This window comes from Notolepis coatsorum (genome assembly GCF_963971535.1).
Source record: "Notolepis coatsorum genome assembly, chromosome: 3".
Classification (NCBI taxonomy): Eukaryota; Metazoa; Chordata; class Actinopteri; order Aulopiformes; family Paralepididae; genus Notolepis; species Notolepis coatsorum.
In genome coordinates, this window is record NC_140167.1 from 36,466,994 (window position 1) to 36,486,218 (window position 19,225).

Sequence of the window (19,225 nt, forward strand, 5' to 3'; positions counted from 1 at the left end):
GACGTTGTGGACAGCAACTCCTACAAGTCGGTTGGGTGACGCCGGTGCGGCGGAAACAGGAAGTAGCGGGGGCAGCATGAGCCTCCCACGCGTTACTCCTCGCTACTGAGAGTTCGAGCTGCTGCGGTGAAAAGATGGGACAGGCTGCCTCCTCGTGTACCGGAGGGGACACGTGATGCAAGGCTTCTGTCCTCACTACAGTGGGAGGCATAGTCTAGCAACGTTCAAGACAGGGAAGGGAAGAATTTGAAATACGAAATTGGGATGGGAGAAAAATAGAAAATAAGGAGAAAAAGTGGATCAAAAAACAAAAGCAATACAATTGAATGTAGAACAGGAACTGTGGTCAAAAGGCATGGCATATTGTCCAGGAGAGGTGAACATGTACCCTTGCTGGTGTGAGTAGACTGATAGGGAGGGAGTCTCATGCGAGGCTGCAGCTGCTTCAGCCAGGTTATTACAGCCCCTATATGGGCTTTAAAACAAAACCTTACGTTAAAGGTAGTATCTGTAATGTCGTCAAACAGTGACCTCTATAGGTAAAAGTGCCCTGCTTGGTATTGCAGTTTGTTTAGGAGTTGTTTTGTAATTGATTATACTCTAAATGTCTCCAGAACGCTCTTGTCAGAACCTGAAGTGTGACTGGCAATAGCAACCCATCCCCTATCCTCACTCAACTCCACACTTTTTGCCTAGAAGCTGTTTGACGGCGTTACAGATTCTACCTTTAAATTATAATACAAGAGACATTACATATTCTACCTTTAAATGGCATTATTCAGTAAAGCCATTTATGTTCAGTAATCTTTCATTGTCTTTAGATTGATTGGGGGGGGGGGGGTTACTTTATAAACTTCTTGGAAGAGGAATATTTTCTCTCATTGGAATTCATGCACCAGACTGTATGAGACACTTACCGCTTTGGGCTATAATATCCATCGTCTCGTTAGCTTCTGACTGTGGCATCATGCACCGACAGGGTAGCGGTTGTCATAGAGATAGGTATTGGTTGTTATGGTTACAACATGGTGCTGACAGTAAAATATTTTATGTCCCCAGTGGCTGAAGTGTTCTGTTACACCGTGTCGGCGGGCCCTTTCTCAACGCTGTAAGAACCCTTTTCTAACCCTTGCTTTCTCTTTACCACTGCTGCCATGAAGAGGGTCAAGGTAAGCTACGTTTAATCAGATGATTATCCTTTTCTCCTGTTCAGAGACATGTGTTACCATGCCATACTACACCTGTTGATATGAAGAGGGCATTTCCATAGGGGCGACAGTAGCTCAGGAGGTAGAGTGGTCGTCTGGTAATCGGAAGGTTCCCGGTTCAGTTCCCGGCTTCCCGCTCCTCCCGGGCAGCGTGTCGAAGTGTCCTTCAGCAAGACACTTAACCTCGATGAATTGCACCCGATAAGCAGGTTGGCACCTTGCATGGTTGCCTCTGCCTTCGGTGTGTGAGTGAATGGGTGAATGTGAGGAACAAATTGTAAATATAAATGCACCATTTACCATTTTACCATTTACCAGGCCACTGAACTTAGAAGCAGGCCAGGACAGTGTTTCTAGTTGTATTCAAAAATTCTATTCTATTGTATTCTAAAATGTGACTATATGGTTTTATATTAACTTAATAAATAAACAAAAACGAAAAATCTACTTATTTCAACGAACATTTCAAACTAAATAACAGATTATGCACATAAAACGCTGAAAACAACCGAAGCAACAATAGTATTTTAATGAGGCTATTATTATTATCATTATTATTTTGCAACAAGTTAGCCCTCTCATAAATAGCACATATAAATGAATAACTAACTTGAACTAACTTAAAAGGATTGAAGTGATATTTGGCTTAAAAAATCGGTCACATGGCAAAAAAAAAAAAAAAAGCCTGACGATGTCCATTGGGCCGTGGCTCTCTGACGCCTTATTTTCTGGGCCCTGGCCTGAAAAGTTTGGGAACCCCTGGTCTAATGCAGGGGTTGGTTGATGAAAGGTGGAAGTTACTCCTAGTATGCCCTCTTCAAATACTTAAAGATGCAGCAGGTATTTACGCTTCTACTAGTCAGTCATAACATTAGTAAACAACACATTTATTTTCATTACTATGCTGATGATACACAGTTATATTTGTCTCTACAAGATATTAATAATCTTGACTCTTGAAAAGATGTGTCATTTTATTATTTGCTGAACCATGGCTATTATAACTCTCTTTAGTCTTCCTTCTTCACTACAGCTAATGCAGAATGGAGCAGTTGCACTTTTATGAGACCATGTTCCTCCCATTTTATCCTCTGTACCCCTGTTGAATTTAGAATGGATTTGAAAATGTTTATATTATTTATTCATGGCTTAGCCCTTTATGTTTCTGACCATTTAACTTCCAGTGAACAGAGGCATAACTTAAGGCCAATATGTAAAACTCCAACTATTGAGTTTCCCCAAAATCTAGTTTAAACACTAAAAGCAATCAGTCTGTTGCCAGACATTGGAACATGTCAGGCTAGACACAGAGACAGTTTGCTTAAAAGAGTAAATCCATTATCTATTATCTGTAGTAGTAGTAGTAGCAGTAGTCGTAGCAGCAGCAGTAGTAGTATTAGTGTAACGGATGGTACCGCGAAGCCCAGTCACGAAGAACTTCGGACGTCGTGAAGTGACTGTGGCACGGTAGCGGTACCAGGAAGTAAAACTCACTCCCTTGAGGCATCCAGACTGAGTGCTTAGAAGTGAATTCACCTCTTGGTACAGAGGTCTGTGATGTCGCCCGCGGTGCGGACGCCCGGGGTTCGACTCCCACTCATGGCATGTTCAGAGTAGTACCGGCTACAGTAGTAGTAGTAGTAGTAGTACTAGCAATAGTAGTAGTAGTACGTAGTACGTGAACTGCTGCGGTCAGGCAAGCGATACCGGAGTCTCAAGGCGAGCACAGAAAGACTCAGAAGAAGCTTCTATCCCCAGGCCATCAGGCTGCTCAACGAACAATAAACACTATGCAACAACCATCAAATGCACACAGCACACACATCCACACGCACACACTCACTTTAAACAAACAACACACTGCAGCACCCACTCTCCACACTTTAGATCACCTAAACACACTTTATATTTATTGGTAAAGGATTTGCACTACAACTCGTACACCTTACTGTAAATTGTACCTAAATTGTACCTCATCCCATTTCTGCTTTGCACTATATAGTATTGTATATTAGTACATTGCATAGTATATTGTATATTGTATGGTAACTCAGTTACTTCTATTCTGCATCGAACATTGTACATATGTCTATACTGAACACTGTGACCTCTATTTTTACTTCTATTTTACATGCTATACTATTTTATTTCATACTTATCTTGTCTAGCACAGTCTCTGGAGCGTAACAGTAAAAAGCATTTTGTATAAAAGTATTCTGTACTTCTGTATGACAACTATTAAAGAAACTTGAAACTTGAGTAGTAGTAGTAGTAGTAGTAGTAGTAGTAGTAGTAGTAGTAGTAGTAGTAGTAGTAGTAGTAGTAGTAGTAGTAGTAGTACTAGCAATAGTAGTAGTAGTAGTAGTGATCTGTTTCAGACGGATTGATTGAAACCTTTATTTATTCTCAAAATGAACATTGAGGTTTTACCCTCATTTGCAATGCTGTCGAGTTCAAACAATTCAAGTTTATATAAAAGGGGAAATACATTTGCATAAATAGGACAAAACACGGGTGAAAAGAGAAAAAAACAAAGATCAAATTCAATTAAAAACAGTTACTGAGGTAGGGAGGTTTGTGATCATGTTTTTAAACACGAGTATTGATTTTTAGTGTGAGTCGAAGATCATTCCAGGAAGCTGGTGCATCAAAACAAAAGGCAGACCAATCAAGCATCATTGTGAGATATATGGTGGCAATTTTCCACTGGTTCCAATGGCTTTAAAGATAAACAGATACCAATGTGTATATTTCGTCTTTCTGAGAGATAAGACCAACCCACCTTTTCATACAGGATGTAATGATGAGTGCCATAACTGAGTAATCAGCAGTTATGAATCTAAGAGCAGAGTGATAGACGGTGTCTAGGGGTAAACGAGTGGACGACGCAGCGGTTCTATGAATTACATCACCATGATCCAAAACTGACATAAAGACTGCTTCAACAATCCTCTTTCTGCAAAGCATAGGGAAGCTGGATTTGTTTCTGTAAAATAATCTTTTGTCTCAGCTTGCTAGTGAGATTGGTTATGTGGTATTTAAATGTTCAAGCCAAATGCCAAGATATTTATATTCAGTGACTCTATCAATAATGGATCCATAGTAGGGCTTTGCTGTCTGTTTCAGATCTCCTGTCAGTAGGGCTCTGCTGTCTGTTTCAAACATCATGTCAGTAGGGCTCTGCTGTCTGTTTCAGACCTGCTGTCAGTAGGGCTCTGCCACAGCCAGAGAAGCTACAGACCAACAACGTGGGGAAGAAGAAGAGGCCCATTGAGGTGAGGAAGGATAATGGATGTTGTCTTTACCCAAACACACACACAGATGCAAATGATTAGATGGATCAGGAGAGCCCACCTGCTGTCGTTAGCAGGCATCTTCCTTTGCAGAAGAACGAATGGACAGGGAGGCTGCTAATGCAATCATACACTGTCCAGACAACCTCCGTGGGGACTATGATGATCCTGTAATTGAATAACGAGGAGCGCTTTCAAATGGCACTTGGCTAAAAAACATCTCCGTTGCCATGGCGGCATCGACCCTTCTGACTCTGGCCCTTTCCCGACTCTCCCACAGGACCTGGTGCTGGATCTGGTTTTTGGTTACCGTGGCAATGACTGTCGCAACAACGTGCACTACCTGAACGAGGGAGCGGATATCATCTACCACACAGCATCAGTGGGCATCGTGCTCAACCTGACCACCTGTGAGTAGGACAGAGGACAATGGATGCTGTCCACAAGGACTCAGTGCTATATGTATAATACAGTATCTATTTCAACATGTGTGTGTGTGTGTGTGTGTGTGTGTGTGTGTGTGTGTGTGTGTGTGTGTGTGTGTGTGTGTGTGTGTGTGTGTGTGTGTGTGTGTGTGTGTGTGTGTGTGTGTGTGTGTGTGTGTGTGTGTGTGTGTGTGTGTGTGTGTGTGTGTGTGTGTGTGTGTGTGTGTGTGTGTGGCTATGTGTGGCTATGCGTGTTTTCTTATTCTCACAGCCTGCCAAAGTTTCTATGTAGAACACAGTGATGACATTTTGTGCCTGACTATCAATCAACATCCCAAATTCCCCAACGTGGTGGCAACTGGCCAAGTAGGTATGTTTGTGAGAAGTTGACCTCACGTGTCACCAGCCACCATCTTTTTTCCTCTTCCCTACAGACTTGTGCAACTATACCGGGGGATTAACCACGCCCCTCCCCCACTCTTATCTGTGCTCTAAAGCAACTAACCTGCATAATGCAGTCTCTACACGCTTGAATTAGTAAGGCATTGTCATGCATGCTATATATACCTCACTATTCAGAGGACCTTTACATAATGATGTTTTCTCTAAACATCTTTACTCCCAAGAAATAAACTGCCACACATGGTTTTATGAGGATAACCCGGTGGAATTCACATTTGGAAATAAAGTAAAAAATTCTATAACATCCTGAATATTGACTTTACAGCTCTTTATGAGTTTGTCTGAGTTATTAGTTGACACACTCTTTCTTAATTTCGTATTTCTTAATTAGGGTCCCTGTTAGCTGACACCACAGTGGCACCTAGTCTTCCTGGCTTCCAACTACTCCATAAGATGTGTACTGTGATTGTAAGAATGCTTAACGATCCTTTAATGTTTCTCTTTTTCCTACTTTTCAGGTGATACTGGTGATATGTCGGGTAAGGAACTTTTTTTTTTTTTTTTACATGATATAATGAAGATCGTTTACAAAGCAAAAAACTGTCACAAAGTCAATATAGTCTGTGTGAAATTATATTTGGTTGTCTTTAACATAATGATGATAACCAGCTATGGTTCGGAGACCAGAGAGATTGCTTTAACACACTGCCACCTAGCGGCTCTTTGGTTTAAGGCAGGTCTGCGCCTCACACAAACTTGCTTTTACCTGAAGGTTTGGTCTTTATTTATGAGGATATACCTTGGCTTTGTTAATAATTATTATTCTGAAATATCACATACAATTGGGAGCTAAATTGCTAATTTTGACATAAAAATATCTTTTTCACAAGACACATTTATTTAGCTTGGAATTGGTCATTCATCTGCACTTGAGAGCTGAATAGGTCCCATCAGGTCATCTGTATGTCATATGCAGGCTTTACATATAACAGACAATTTATGACTGACAACCAAGTGACTTTCATGTCCGATCTCTCCGATTGAGTTATCTCTTTTGATCTCTCTTCCTTCCTTCCTTCCTTCCCTTCTCTCTTCACTCAAGCCACCTCTCCATCCATTCACGTGTGGGACGCCATGACTAAACAGACCCTGTCTGTGCTGCGATGTTTCCACTCCAGCGGGGTGTGTTCTGTCAGCTTCAGCGCCACGGGGAAACTCCTGCTGTCTGTGGGCCTGGACCCAGAACACACCGTCACCATATGGAAGTGGCAGGAAGGTAGAACAGGCTGACCTGTGATCAGTGATACTGAATCATTTACCTTAATGCTTGGGCTTTAACCTTTACCTTGGTGGTCAGAGACAGTGTTGTTGCACTGTAGTACAGACATACACAAAGTACAGAAGTACACTAATCTTCTTCTCTCAAGTAAAGGTAGAAATAGCCTGATAAGATAAGAATGGTGCTCTGGTAACAGTAAACATTCACTATTGTAAACAGTAATTCAGTAATTCAGTAAGTAAGTAAGTAAGTAAGTAAGTAAGTAAGTAAGTAAGTAAGTAAGTAAGTAAGTAAGTAAGTAAGTAAGTAAGTAAGTAAGTAAGTAAGTAAGTAAGTAAGTAAGTATTTATAAAGCACCTTTCATACATGTCAAGTATGGTGTACTTCAGTAAGTATAGTGTACTTCAGTAAGTATGGTGTACTTCAGTAAGTTGGTGTACCTCAGTACAAGGTGGGGCGACCGTGGCTCAGGAGGTAGAGCGGTTGTCTGGTAATCTGAAGGTTCCCAGTTTGATCCTGGCTCCTCCCGAAGTGTCCTTGAGCAAGACACTTAATCCCAAGTGCTCCTAATGAGCAGGTTGGCACCTTGCATGGTTGCCTCCGCCGTCGGTGAGTGAATGGGTGTATGTGAGGCATAAATTGTAAAGCTCTTTGGACAAATAATTTTCTTAACTAAAAGTAGAAATGGCCTGATAGTGCCCTGGTAGTGGTAAAAATAAAAACGTCTCTATTAAGATATCTACTTTCTGATATTAAGTATAGCTACTGTAAGTATGAAAAGAAAAAGTACACACTGTATAGGACGTTCTTGTCAAAGCGTGGTAGCGTTCATGAACCCTTGCACTGAAGAACCATATAAGTCAGTTTTGAAAATGTTCAGTTGTGAAGTTAATCTAAATCACTTGGAATGCGAATGTGATATATCACAAGAAACTGCTCAACCTCAACTTTAACTATGAGTGAACACATAGTTACCATCTTTAGATAATGAAGTTTGAAAACAATGTTCCTCTGAAAACCTAAAACAGACTTATATGGTTCTTCGTCTGGGGTACTAAATTCTTCAGATTCTACATTGACATCTGAAAGTTATATTTTAACGTGGCTCGTGGTCTTTGACTACTTCCTCTTAAAAGTCGTATAGGCTTGAACTTTTAATCGTTTTCATTATTGTTCACGTGTTTGTTTGTATGCAAAACCTTGTTTCTTCAGTGTGACAAATAACTGCAGGGTTCAGATAAATGTAATGGAGTTCAAAGTTTAATATTTCCCTTTTAAAATATAGTTCATAATATAAGGTATCAAGTCTCCTAAAGTTTAAATACTTAATATATTGAGTACCTCTCAAATCTGTGCTTAAGTTTATTACTTTAGTAAAAGTACTTAAGTTACTTTCCACCCCTGGTTAGCAAGACTGTCCTATGACTGCAAGCAAGGCCACAGGTTTGCTTTGGGGTTAAAACCCTGAACCCTTACATGATCCAGGGATGTGGCAAATAGCCATGTACTGTATGTGTATTTCACAAAGATGTGGAATAAAAGCAACTTCTAAATTAACCTGTACACCACCACCACATTGCATCAACATATGAACTGCGGGGGAATCATTCTCCCATCACACTCTCTTTCCAAGGTGCCAAAGTGGCCAGCCGCTTGGGTCACACCCAGAGGATCTTTGTGGCCGAGTTCCGTCCCGACTCGGACACCCACTTTGTGTCCGTGGGAATCAAACATGTGCGTTTCTGGACACTGGCCGGCCGGGCTTTACTCAGCAAGAAGGGGGTGATGAGCTCCATAGAGGACGCCCGGATGCAGACCATGCTGTCAGTGGCATTTGGAGCTGTAAGTCACTTTCTTTCGCTTGAAATACTGATACTGTATATGACAACCTTGTTTCATACAGCACAGCGGCCACCGTCACTGCGTATGAAATGTACCCGTTGTGATTAGTCACTTCATTTGATACAATACCTTATTTCATACAGCATAACGGTCACTATCACTGTGTATGAAATGTACCAGTTATAATTAATCTTGATGTCGGTAAATGTTAAGCATCTCACTTTAAGCCCATTGCTCTTACATATTACTTTTCCTTTCGTAATATGATATATCTATGTCACACCATGCCATCATTATGCTTGAATGTATGTTCTTTGCACTGCTTGCTCTGCTCTCTTAGGTCACTAGATTAGTGCAGGTTTGTTTTCTTTTCAGAATAACTTGACGTTTACAGGTACCATTAGTGGGGATGTGTGTGTGTGGAAGGAACACATTCTAGTAAGAGTAGTGGCCAAGGCCCACACAGGCCCTGTGTTCACCATGTACACCACTCTGAGAGATGGCCTGATCGTCACGGGGGGCAAGGAGAGACCGTGAGTACTGCTACTTTCTCTGCTACATAATTGTCTTCATGGAAATTAAATTAAATGTAGTGTACTCTATGTTACTACGGAAGCGTATTGCTGCCACACCAGAAAAAATTTATCTGTATCACGTTATAACAAAGGTTTCACGTTATATGTTTCACGTTTCACGTTATAACGTGATAACTTCTTGTTATAACATAAAGGTTTCACATTATAACGTGATCACTTCTTGTTTTAACATAAAATGTTTCACGCTATAACATAAAGGTTTCACGTTATAACATAAAGGTTTCACGTTATAACATAAAGGTTTCACGTTATAAGCAATACGCTTCCGTAATGTTACATTTAGGCATTCAGGATACGATTGATTAAAAACGTTGGGAGTTCTGAAATAGATAGTGTGTGTTTGCTGCCCCCCGCAGGTCTAAGGAGGGAGGTGCTCTGAAACTGTGGGACCAGGAGTTGAAACGCTGCAGGGCCTTCCGATTGGAGACTGGACAGGTCATAGACTGCGTTCGTTCTGTATGCAGGGGAAAGGTAGGCAACTGCTGTAGGTGCAGTTCATATTAGGGTATAAAGCCATCACTCTAGTGCTAGTGATTCATTGAGTTCATTATTGCTCACATGGAATGTAGGGTTTTTACAGGAGCAGGGAATCCATGAAAATGCTTGAATTCAAATGTGTTTTTTAAAGGTCAGGAATATGCTTGAATTTTGAATAAAGTGCTGGAAAATATGTAGATGTATTTAATTGGTGTAGGCAACTATAATAATAAATTGGCAAACCAATAAGACTATGCTGTGTTTACCCAATGCTCTGACTTTGCATCTAGAAGGTGCTTGTTGAACACATGCTTAAATTTGACTTTTGAAAAGCTGTACGAACCATATTTTTCTCATTCTTGTTCCAGGGTAAAATCTTAGTGGGGACCAGGAACGCAGAGATCATTGAGGTAGGGGAGAAGAATGCGGCATGCAACATCCTGGTAAACGGACACATGGACGGTCCCATCTGGGGCGTAGGGACCCACCCGTCTCGGGATGTGTTCCTGTCCGCTGCAGAGGATGGTACTGTACGTCTGTGGGACATCCCAGAGAAGGTCAGTAGGGCTCTTGTCACCTTCAACCCTCATGAACTACTCATTCTGACAGCAGTCTTTCATACAGTCTGTTATTCTCTTGTAATTTAGCACATTAAACATCAAAGCCACTATCACATCCAGCACTGTAACCATAAACAATAACTTTAACTATCAATATGCATAGTTTCTCTAGCATATGCACAAATAGTTATCATTGGGGCACAGCCATTCTATACAGGTAGAACGACTTTAAGCGTTATCTTCATTGCCTTTGTTCTAGGCGTGAAGGCCTGTTAATCGTTAAAATGTGAATTTCAAAATAGCTGACCTCAATCCATTGGCGTGGTGTTCTCTGTGAGGCACTGTGTGTACAGTCCGTAATAACGCTGAGTTATGTGACGGCCTTCCCTTTGTGGGGAAACAGAAGATGCTGAATAAGGTGAACCTGGGCCATCCAGCGCGTGCCGTCAGCTACAGCCCCGAGGGGGACATGGTGGCGATCGGCATGAAGAATGGAGAGTTCATCATCCTGCTGGTGGCCTCGCTCAAGATCTGGGGCAAGAAGAGAGACCGCCGCTCCCCTATCCAGGATATCAGGTGAGACACCTTTGGAGGTGGATGGGTGTGCTTCTCACAGCCATGGAACTAGTCTATATAGGGGCGAGAGTGGCTCAGGAGGTAGAGCAATCAGAAGGTCTGGTAATCAGAAGTTTCCCGGTTCGATTCCGGCTCCTTTAGGCAGTGTGTGGAAGTGTCCCTGAGCAAGACACATAACCCCTGACTGCTCCCGATGAGCAGGTTGGCACCTTGCATGGTTGCCTCCATCGTCGGTGTGTGAATGTGTGAGTGAATGGGTGAATGTGAGGCATAACTTGTAAAGCACTTTGGATGAAAGGGTTATATAAATGCAGTCCATTATATGGGGGTTTGGGAAGACTGGAGAATGCAAGCATTTAAGAGTATCTCACTTAAAAGAAAGGCACAAAACAACATTGCTAAAGCCTTAGGCAAACATACACAGTAACGTGTCAGGGCTGGAAATAGCAAATAGCTAATTACGTCATCAATCCAAGGTCAATATTTTTTGAAAACTGAAAACATCTGGGGAACGGCTGTCTGGCAGCTCCCACTTGCCTGCCCTCTAACGGGTGTTATTTGTCAAAAATATCACCCAAGTCTTGATGACGCTGTTTTGACGGAGTGAATCCTAAAATCTACTGGATCAGAGCAGCGTTGCTATTTCCTATCAGAAATACTTTTAAAAACATTCACCAAAGGCTCTAAAAAAAACTAGATAGATGTTGTTTTGTGGTGTTGCCTTCATTTAAGAGCATTAGTGCAACACTTGAGACTTGGCCTACATACATCTGGGTTACCGTCTTTTAACCTCACATTCTTCCTACCCAGGTTCAGTCCAGATTCTCGCTACCTGGCTGTGGGTTCTACAGAGTGTGCGGTGGACTTCTATGATCTAACTCTGGGACCACAGCTCAACCGTATCAACTGCTGCAGAGACATCCCGAGCTTCGTCATGCAGATGGACTTCTCTGCTGACAGCAGCTATGTCCAGGTATGGACTCAAGACTCATATGTTCACAATAAAACAATAAGACCGTGACCCATTTCAAGTCCTTTAGCTTTATTCACCATGTTTAATGTAGATAGTATGTACTTTAAACCATAATGTTAATTTATGGCCATAAAAAAAAAAAAAAAAGCAGTAACATAATCATCATGTCATGTTATATGGGGTTTTATTGGCACAGGTTTACTGCACCCAAAGGAACAAGGTTGTGTGCTAGTAAACCACAATATAGCCCTCCTTTTTGTACGTTAACTAACTGTAACTTCTACTAGGCTCTAATGTAACTGTAACTTCTACAGGACTCTAAAATTACTTTAACCTCTACAGGATTCTAAAATAACTTGAACCTCTACTACAGGGTTCTAATGTACCTGTAACCCATACAGGGCTCTAATGTAACTGCAACTTCTACAAGACTCTAATGTAACTGTAACCTCTACAAGACTCTATTGTAACTGTAATCTCTACAAGACTCCAATGTAACCGTAACCTCTACAGGGCTCTAATGTAACTGCAACTTCTACAGGGCTCTAATGTAACTGTAACCTCTACAAGACTCTAATGTAACTGTAACCTCTACAAGACTCCAATGTAACTGTAACCTCTACAAGACTCCAATGTAACTGTAACCTCTACGGGGCTCTAATGTAACCTCTACAAGACCCTATTGTAACTGTAATCTCTACAAGACTCTAATGTAACTGTAACCTCTACAGGGCTCTAATGTAACCTCTACAAGACCCTATTGTAACTGTAATCTCTACAATACTCTAATGTAACTGTAACCTATACAGGGCTCTAATGTAACTGTAACCTCTACAAGACTCTAATGTAACTGTAACCTATACAGGGCTCTAATGTAACTGTAACCTCTACAAGACTCTATTGTAACTGTAACCTCTACAAGACTCTAATGTAACTGTAATCTCTACAAGACTCTAATGTAACTGTAACCTCTACAAGACTAATGTAACTGTAACCTCTACAAGACTCTAATGTAACTGTAACCTATACAGGGCTCTAATGTAACTGTAACCTCTACTGTATTTGCCTTGAACAGATATCCACAGGTGCTTATAAACGGCTAGTGTATGAGGTGCCATCTGGGAAGCAGGTCACAGAGCAGGTCCACATTGACAGAATTACCTGGGCTACATGGACAAGGTGAGGAGGCTGTTAAAGGTTCTCGTTCATTTGAAATGAGGACGGACTATGTACAATTATGTGGAATAAGCATGCATTTTACTGCTTGAGTCAACAAACTCCTCATTGCCAGCCCAATGGAATGAGGACCTTGTGGACTCAACCACTAAATGAGCCATTATTATTTTTTTACTTTTAGATTCTACTTTTGGGAAACAAAATATTTTACAGACTCAGAAACTTGTGTTTAGCTGGCTTTAATGTAAGGACTGACAGGCTTTTTGATCTGAATGTAAATCTGTAGATTCTTTTGAGGTTTTGGTTTTGGCAGAGCCTTTTCTGACCTACCTGGGGCTCTAAGCAACGTTCTCCTGGGGGCCCCTCCTAACCGACCCATGTAACACCTGACACCAGTGCTCCGGCCACAACCCTCCCTCTTTTAAAACGGTTTGCTCTCTCTGTGTAAGAACAAGTATACGATCTTCTGGGTCAGTTGGTGGAGAAGCAACTGTTCTATTAGGGACTGTGTTGCTTGTACATGCTGACAATGGCTCTACTTCACTTCTGCTTGTGCCAGTACTGACTGAGGCTGACTGTACTTGGTCCAATTTAGTACTGAGTGTACTGGGTCTGTGTTAGTATTGGCTGAGGCTGGCTGATGATCTAGCACAGGGGTGGCCAACCCGCGGCTCGCGAGCCGCATACGGCTCTTTGCCCGTCAATGGACCCAGGCAACTACCGCCCTGTTTCTATTCTTACCTCCATCTCGAAAGTCATGGAAAAAATTGTTTCGGTCGAAAAGTACCTTGCGGAAAAAAAACTAATCGACGAATTCCAATCTGGCTTCAGAACATCCCACTCCACTGACACATGCCTTCTCTATTTGAACGACCACATCAAACAAGAGGTGGACACAGGCAAATACTGCGGCATGGTCATGCTGGACCTACAAAAGGCCTTCGACACTGTCAATCACTCCATTCTGATTGATAAGCTAAAAGCAATTGGTTTTGATAGTATATCAGTGAGCTGGATGCAATCCTACCTGGAGGGGAGAGAACAGATGGTGGAGGTAAACGGTACCCTATCCCCCCCCTCCCAATGAGCTGTGGAGTTCCACAAGGAAGCATACTAGGACCGCTACTGTTCCTAATTTATGCGAATGACTTGTCGTCTGCTTGTGACTGCAACTTGTTCCTGTTCGCCTGACGACTCAGCCCTGCTGGTCTCTGACAAGAACAAGTTACAGGTTGAAAAAACCCTCAGTTCTGAACTAGGCAAAATCTGCACCTGGCTCGCTGATAACAAACTATCATTACACCTGGGTAAAACAGAGTCCATTCTCTTCGGTTCAAATAACAAACTCAGCAAGACCGACGGCTTCTCAGTTACAGTGAGTGACAATATTGTCACAAGGAAAGATGAAATTACATACCTAGGTTCCATCCTAGAGGCAAATCTTTCCTGTGACAAAATGGCATCCAATGTAATAAAAAAAAAGTTAACCAACGAACCAGATTCTTATACCGGATCTCCTCTCTGGTAAACAAGAATACCCTGAAGACTCTGGCAGGAGCACTCATTCAAGGGTACTACGACTATGCTTGCACCTTATGGTACCAAAGCACCTCAAAGGCGCTAAAAACAAAATTACAAACATCACAAAACAAACTGGTCAGACTACTGCTTGACCTTACTCCTAGAACCCACCTCACCCCTGCCCACTTTGACAACCTAGGATGGCGACAGAGCACAGCAACTTGCAATGGGCCTGGTCTACAAGATAGCTATACTGCACGACTAAGGTACCCATGTACATGTCAAAATACTTCCCAAAGGTCAGTGAATACCACGACCACAACACCAGAGGGAGCTCCACAAATCATGTTAAACCCAGATTCAGCTCAAACAGGCGACTAAACACGTTTCGCAATTATGCCACATCAATGTGGAACGCCCTACCCACAGCTGTAAAGGAATGTGAATCACTACCCACTTTCAAAACCACTCTCAAAGAGCACCTATGGGAGACTGCAATTCGAAACTGGCCCCTGTAAATGTCCTAACCCAACCCCCTCCAATGTACAGTAAATGTCCTAACCCAATAATACACGAGACTGATCTTCTTGGGACCAAGTAAGGTTTTGTCGATAATCCAATGTACAGTTACCCCCCCCCCCCACCCCCACCCCCACCCCACCCACCCAACCACCTCCAATGTACAGTTTGTCCCCCCCACCCCACCTACCCAACCTCCTCCAATGTACAGTCTATCTGTATGTCATGTATGTCATATATGTTATGATGAATTGAAAATGGGGGACCCTGATGTAAACAAGACAAAAGTATTACTCTGGTCTGCATACCATTAACAATTGTGTGTATTGAGATGTACTGTATTGTACCCATTCTGCAATCTGTTAATAAAATTGTCAATCAATCAATCAATCAATCAATCAATCAATCAATCAATCAATCAACCAATGAATCAATCAATCAATCAATGTGTGGCTCCTTCTCCAAATAAAAAATAAAAAATAAATGTAATATTTAAAAAGATTTATTTATTTATTTTGTTTAAATGTCATTCATTCCATAAGAACGTAGAATAAACATTTACAGATTTTTTTTTTAAATGGTCCATTTGCACGTTCTTGGTATCTGATTCTAGGGACATCTATGGATCTCAGGGAATGTATTCCCAGTGTCAGAAATATTGTGTCTGTTACTAGGCTTGAGTAAGTTGTAATGAACCAAAGGAGAATATCAATACATTTTTTATTTTTATTTTTTTTTTACTGTGAATAACACCATGCTCAAATTTACCAGACCTGAACAATCTAAGCAAATGAATAAAGGAAAGATGATTAAACAGAAGGTTTTGTAGATACAGTACTGAATTCTGCAATCGGGACACATGCAATTTGAAATATGATTATAGAATATAGAATATAGAATATCAAATCAAATCAAATTTATTTGTAAGGCCCGACAACACACGTTAATGTCCCCATGGGCCGGACATGTCTTCTTTAAACAAGTCAAGAAGAAACATAACAATAAGTCAAGAACAGAACAAGAACACCATAAGGTCCAACAAATTTAAAATAAATGCAAATAAATGAAAGAATGCAAGCACTCCCAGACATACCCCACGCGAAGGTAAGGAAAAACTCACTAAAACCTAACAATAGGGAAAAATGCTCCACAGGCAGTGTGGAGGAGAGAAACCTTAGAAGGGCCATTCAAGGGGGGATCTCCCTTCTTAGATGTCGGTGATAGTAGTGTTGCAGACTAACAGTTTAAGTTCAAGTTTATTTGGATCCCCATTAGTCACAGCAGTGCTATTCTTCCTGGAGTCCATAACACATAAAATACAGTTATAAGAATAAGATAAGAATAAGATATTCCTTTATTGATCCCCTTGTGGAAATTCATGCATCATAGCAGCATGGGGGATGGGGGGGGGGGTACAGGTAGTAAAAACAACACAAGCAGTGTAAACAAATAAGTCAATATAATTTACTATCTAACTAACTGAAATATACAGTATTCACAGTATCATATAAGGTGCAGTATGCATAAGGTAGTGTTATAATTTACTATCTAACTAACTGAAATATACAGTATTCACAGTATCACAGTATTCACATAAGGTGCAGTATGCATAAGGTAGTGTTATTGTCCTTTTTGGGTTCCTATTAGTTCTAGACATTAGTTACAGCAGTGTTTCCCCTGAAAAGAAATTCCGCAGCGGTGCTGTGCCTTGGGGCATGGCCCCCCGGAACTATTTTTTATTTTTTACATTTTAAAGTTAAATGCATCAATCTGGTGCACTTGAGCAAAATAAAGAGGCTAGATCTATGATGAACTTTGTGCTCAAAACACAAAATCGACTAGACTGCAGTGCTTTCTCCCTGCAGCCTTTTCCTCAGGTCAGTCTTTTACATTAAGCACCCCCCACAGCCCAAATGAAATGATAAAAAAGAATATTATATATATATTTTTTTATATATATAAATTTAAGACTTATAGATGAATTGTTATACAGAATTGAGGGGATCTTTGTAACAAGGATATTCCTAGTGAATACAAGTAATGCCTTCTCAGAGCATAGCAACCTGAAACCTTTTATATCCAAACAGTAACCCTATCATAAATAAAGGGGGGATATTAAATGGTATCACATTGGGGGAGAAAGGGTTCAGATGAGAGGAAGTTGGGGAGCTCTCCTACCCAACACCTGACACACCAGTGCTCCACTACAAGCCTCCCTCTTTTAAAAGTTTGCTCTATCTCTGTGTAAGAATAACTATACAATCGTCTGGGTATATAAGCAGAACTTTTCTATTAGGGTCAGTGCTGCTGGTACATGCTGATGCTGGCTGTACTTGACTACTGATTGTGCTAGTAGGTCTACTGGATGATGCTGGCTGTATTTGACTACTGACTGTGCTAGTAGGTCTACTGGCTGATGCTGGCTGTACTTGACTACTGATTGTGCTAGTAGGTCTACTGGCTGATGCTAGCTGTACTTGACTACTGACTGTGCTAGTATAGGTTGTACTTGGTCATGACATATTTTTTTTATATTTATAAATACACTCCATAAGACTTAACTACCCCTTGTGGCTTGTGCCATAGTAGACTCAATTGAGTACACACTTAGGGGCTTAGTATGTGAGGGTATATGAGTGGGCTGTGGGTAGTGTGGGTACGTCATTAGTGTGATCAAGTGGGCTTCGCTCATCGTCACAGGTGTTTCATTGTGTCAGATCCACCACGATACCTCCAGAGGGCTCAATGGTAGATCCTGGCATCTTGAGATCTACCGCCTGGCCCTTACAAATGTAACCCCTGCCTCTCTGTCCTCCTGCTCAGTGTTCTCGGAGACGAGGTCGTGGGCATCTGGTCCCGCAACACTGACAAGGCAGACGTCACCTGTGCCTGCGTGTCCCACTCCGCCCTCAACATCGTCACGGGCGACGACTTTGGAATGGTCAAGCTGCTGGACTTCCCCTGCCCAGAGAAGTTTGTAAGTTGTAATAATTCTGTGATTATTACTATTTTGTGTATGGTTTTGATTGATCACTTGTCTGAATTTTAACTGCATGTTTCAATAAGATAAATGTAAACTGTAAGATCACTATGAATGTGTAATTTTTCCATTCACAATAGTCTGTAATTCTTTTTACAGACATAAAAAGGGATCATATGAGGCCCTACCAACTACCCAAAGCTGGATGTGCATCCAATATAATTATTGTTATAGTAGTTCATGCGTCAGACTGTTTGTTATCATTTCCCATTATTGAAGTTAAACAAAATGCTGGTAATTGGCCCCTTAACAAAACTGCATAATAAAGATGACTAAATTTAATTTACCTATCTCAAGCCCCACCCTCTTTTCTTGATCTTCCAATCACAACAGTTGGAAGATCCAGAAAAGGGGGCGGGGCTTGAGAGAGGTTCATTGATCATACTGTGCATTTCCGATGATACTAATGTAATTTGCATGGCTACATTTAATAGCTTTATTTGTGTCACTGTATGTACATGTGATACAAGTACAGCCTGTGATAGACCATGACCAGGCTTACGTAATCAAAGTGCCACTTGATACGTACATCTGTTGACTTTAGCCTGAAGACGACCACTTTGATGACACTGCTCTTGTCTCCTGTAGGCCAAACACAAACGCTTTCTGGGCCACTCTGCCCATTTGACTAACATACGCTTCACAAGCGGAGATCGCTTCGTCATCAGTGCCGGCGGAGATGACAGAAGGTATGATTTACCAGTGGTGGAAAGTAACTAAGTATTTTCACTCAAGTACTCTACTTTTCAAGCAACTTGTACTTTACATGAGTATTTTCATTTTAGGGAACTTCATACTTTTACTCTACTACATTTCAAAGGAAATATGGTACTTTTTTTCCACTACATTTATCTGAAGCCATCAGTTACTAGTTACTTTGAAGAAAGGGATTTTGCATAGAAAACATGGCAAAGATGTATGAAGATTATATACTTTCACATTTGAAGCCTGTCAACTTCAAAAGGGTAATCAGAGCAGCATAACTGGACCATACCACTTTAACACAACCTATAGGGGTCAATGGATCGAGGGCTGAATGCTCCCAAGCACTGGAATAGACAAACGTCATGTAGAATGCATACTTTTACTTTAGATAAGTACATTCAATAGCAAATACTTCTCTACTTTTACTTAAGAATCATTTGAATGGAGGACTTTTACTTTTACCAGAGTACAATTTTCTGGGTATTTCTACTTTTACTTTAAGGAACTGTGCACTTCTTCCACCACTGTGTTTTACAAATGATTACATGACTGTCACGTGTTCATTGTATGTGTTCTCCCATCTCCATCCTCTCTAGCCTGTTCGTCTGGAGGTGTGTCCACGCCCCTCACTGA

General features: G+C 41.3%; 1 protein-coding gene across 1 annotated transcript in view; it reads left to right on the forward strand.

Moving 5' to 3' along the window:
• Nucleotides 1-19,225, forward strand: part of eml5 (EMAP like 5) — a gene marked incomplete at both ends in the record, with an annotated part of 94,941 nt that extends 75,716 nt beyond the window's left edge. The window contains 15 exons of the mRNA XM_084309714.1: nucleotides 4,405-4,483; nucleotides 4,782-4,911; nucleotides 5,198-5,296; nucleotides 5,847-5,867; nucleotides 6,431-6,604; nucleotides 8,241-8,449; nucleotides 8,825-8,982; nucleotides 9,402-9,516; nucleotides 9,891-10,079; nucleotides 10,486-10,658; nucleotides 11,469-11,631; nucleotides 12,707-12,810; nucleotides 17,671-17,824; nucleotides 18,476-18,576; nucleotides 19,189-19,225. Of these exons, the coding sequence (XP_084165840.1) occupies nucleotides 4,405-4,483; nucleotides 4,782-4,911; nucleotides 5,198-5,296; nucleotides 5,847-5,867; nucleotides 6,431-6,604; nucleotides 8,241-8,449; nucleotides 8,825-8,982; nucleotides 9,402-9,516; nucleotides 9,891-10,079; nucleotides 10,486-10,658; nucleotides 11,469-11,631; nucleotides 12,707-12,810; nucleotides 17,671-17,824; nucleotides 18,476-18,576; nucleotides 19,189-19,225 (1,906 nt within the window). The remainder of the gene's footprint in view (nucleotides 1-4,404; nucleotides 4,484-4,781; nucleotides 4,912-5,197; nucleotides 5,297-5,846; nucleotides 5,868-6,430; nucleotides 6,605-8,240; nucleotides 8,450-8,824; nucleotides 8,983-9,401; nucleotides 9,517-9,890; nucleotides 10,080-10,485; nucleotides 10,659-11,468; nucleotides 11,632-12,706; nucleotides 12,811-17,670; nucleotides 17,825-18,475; nucleotides 18,577-19,188) is intronic.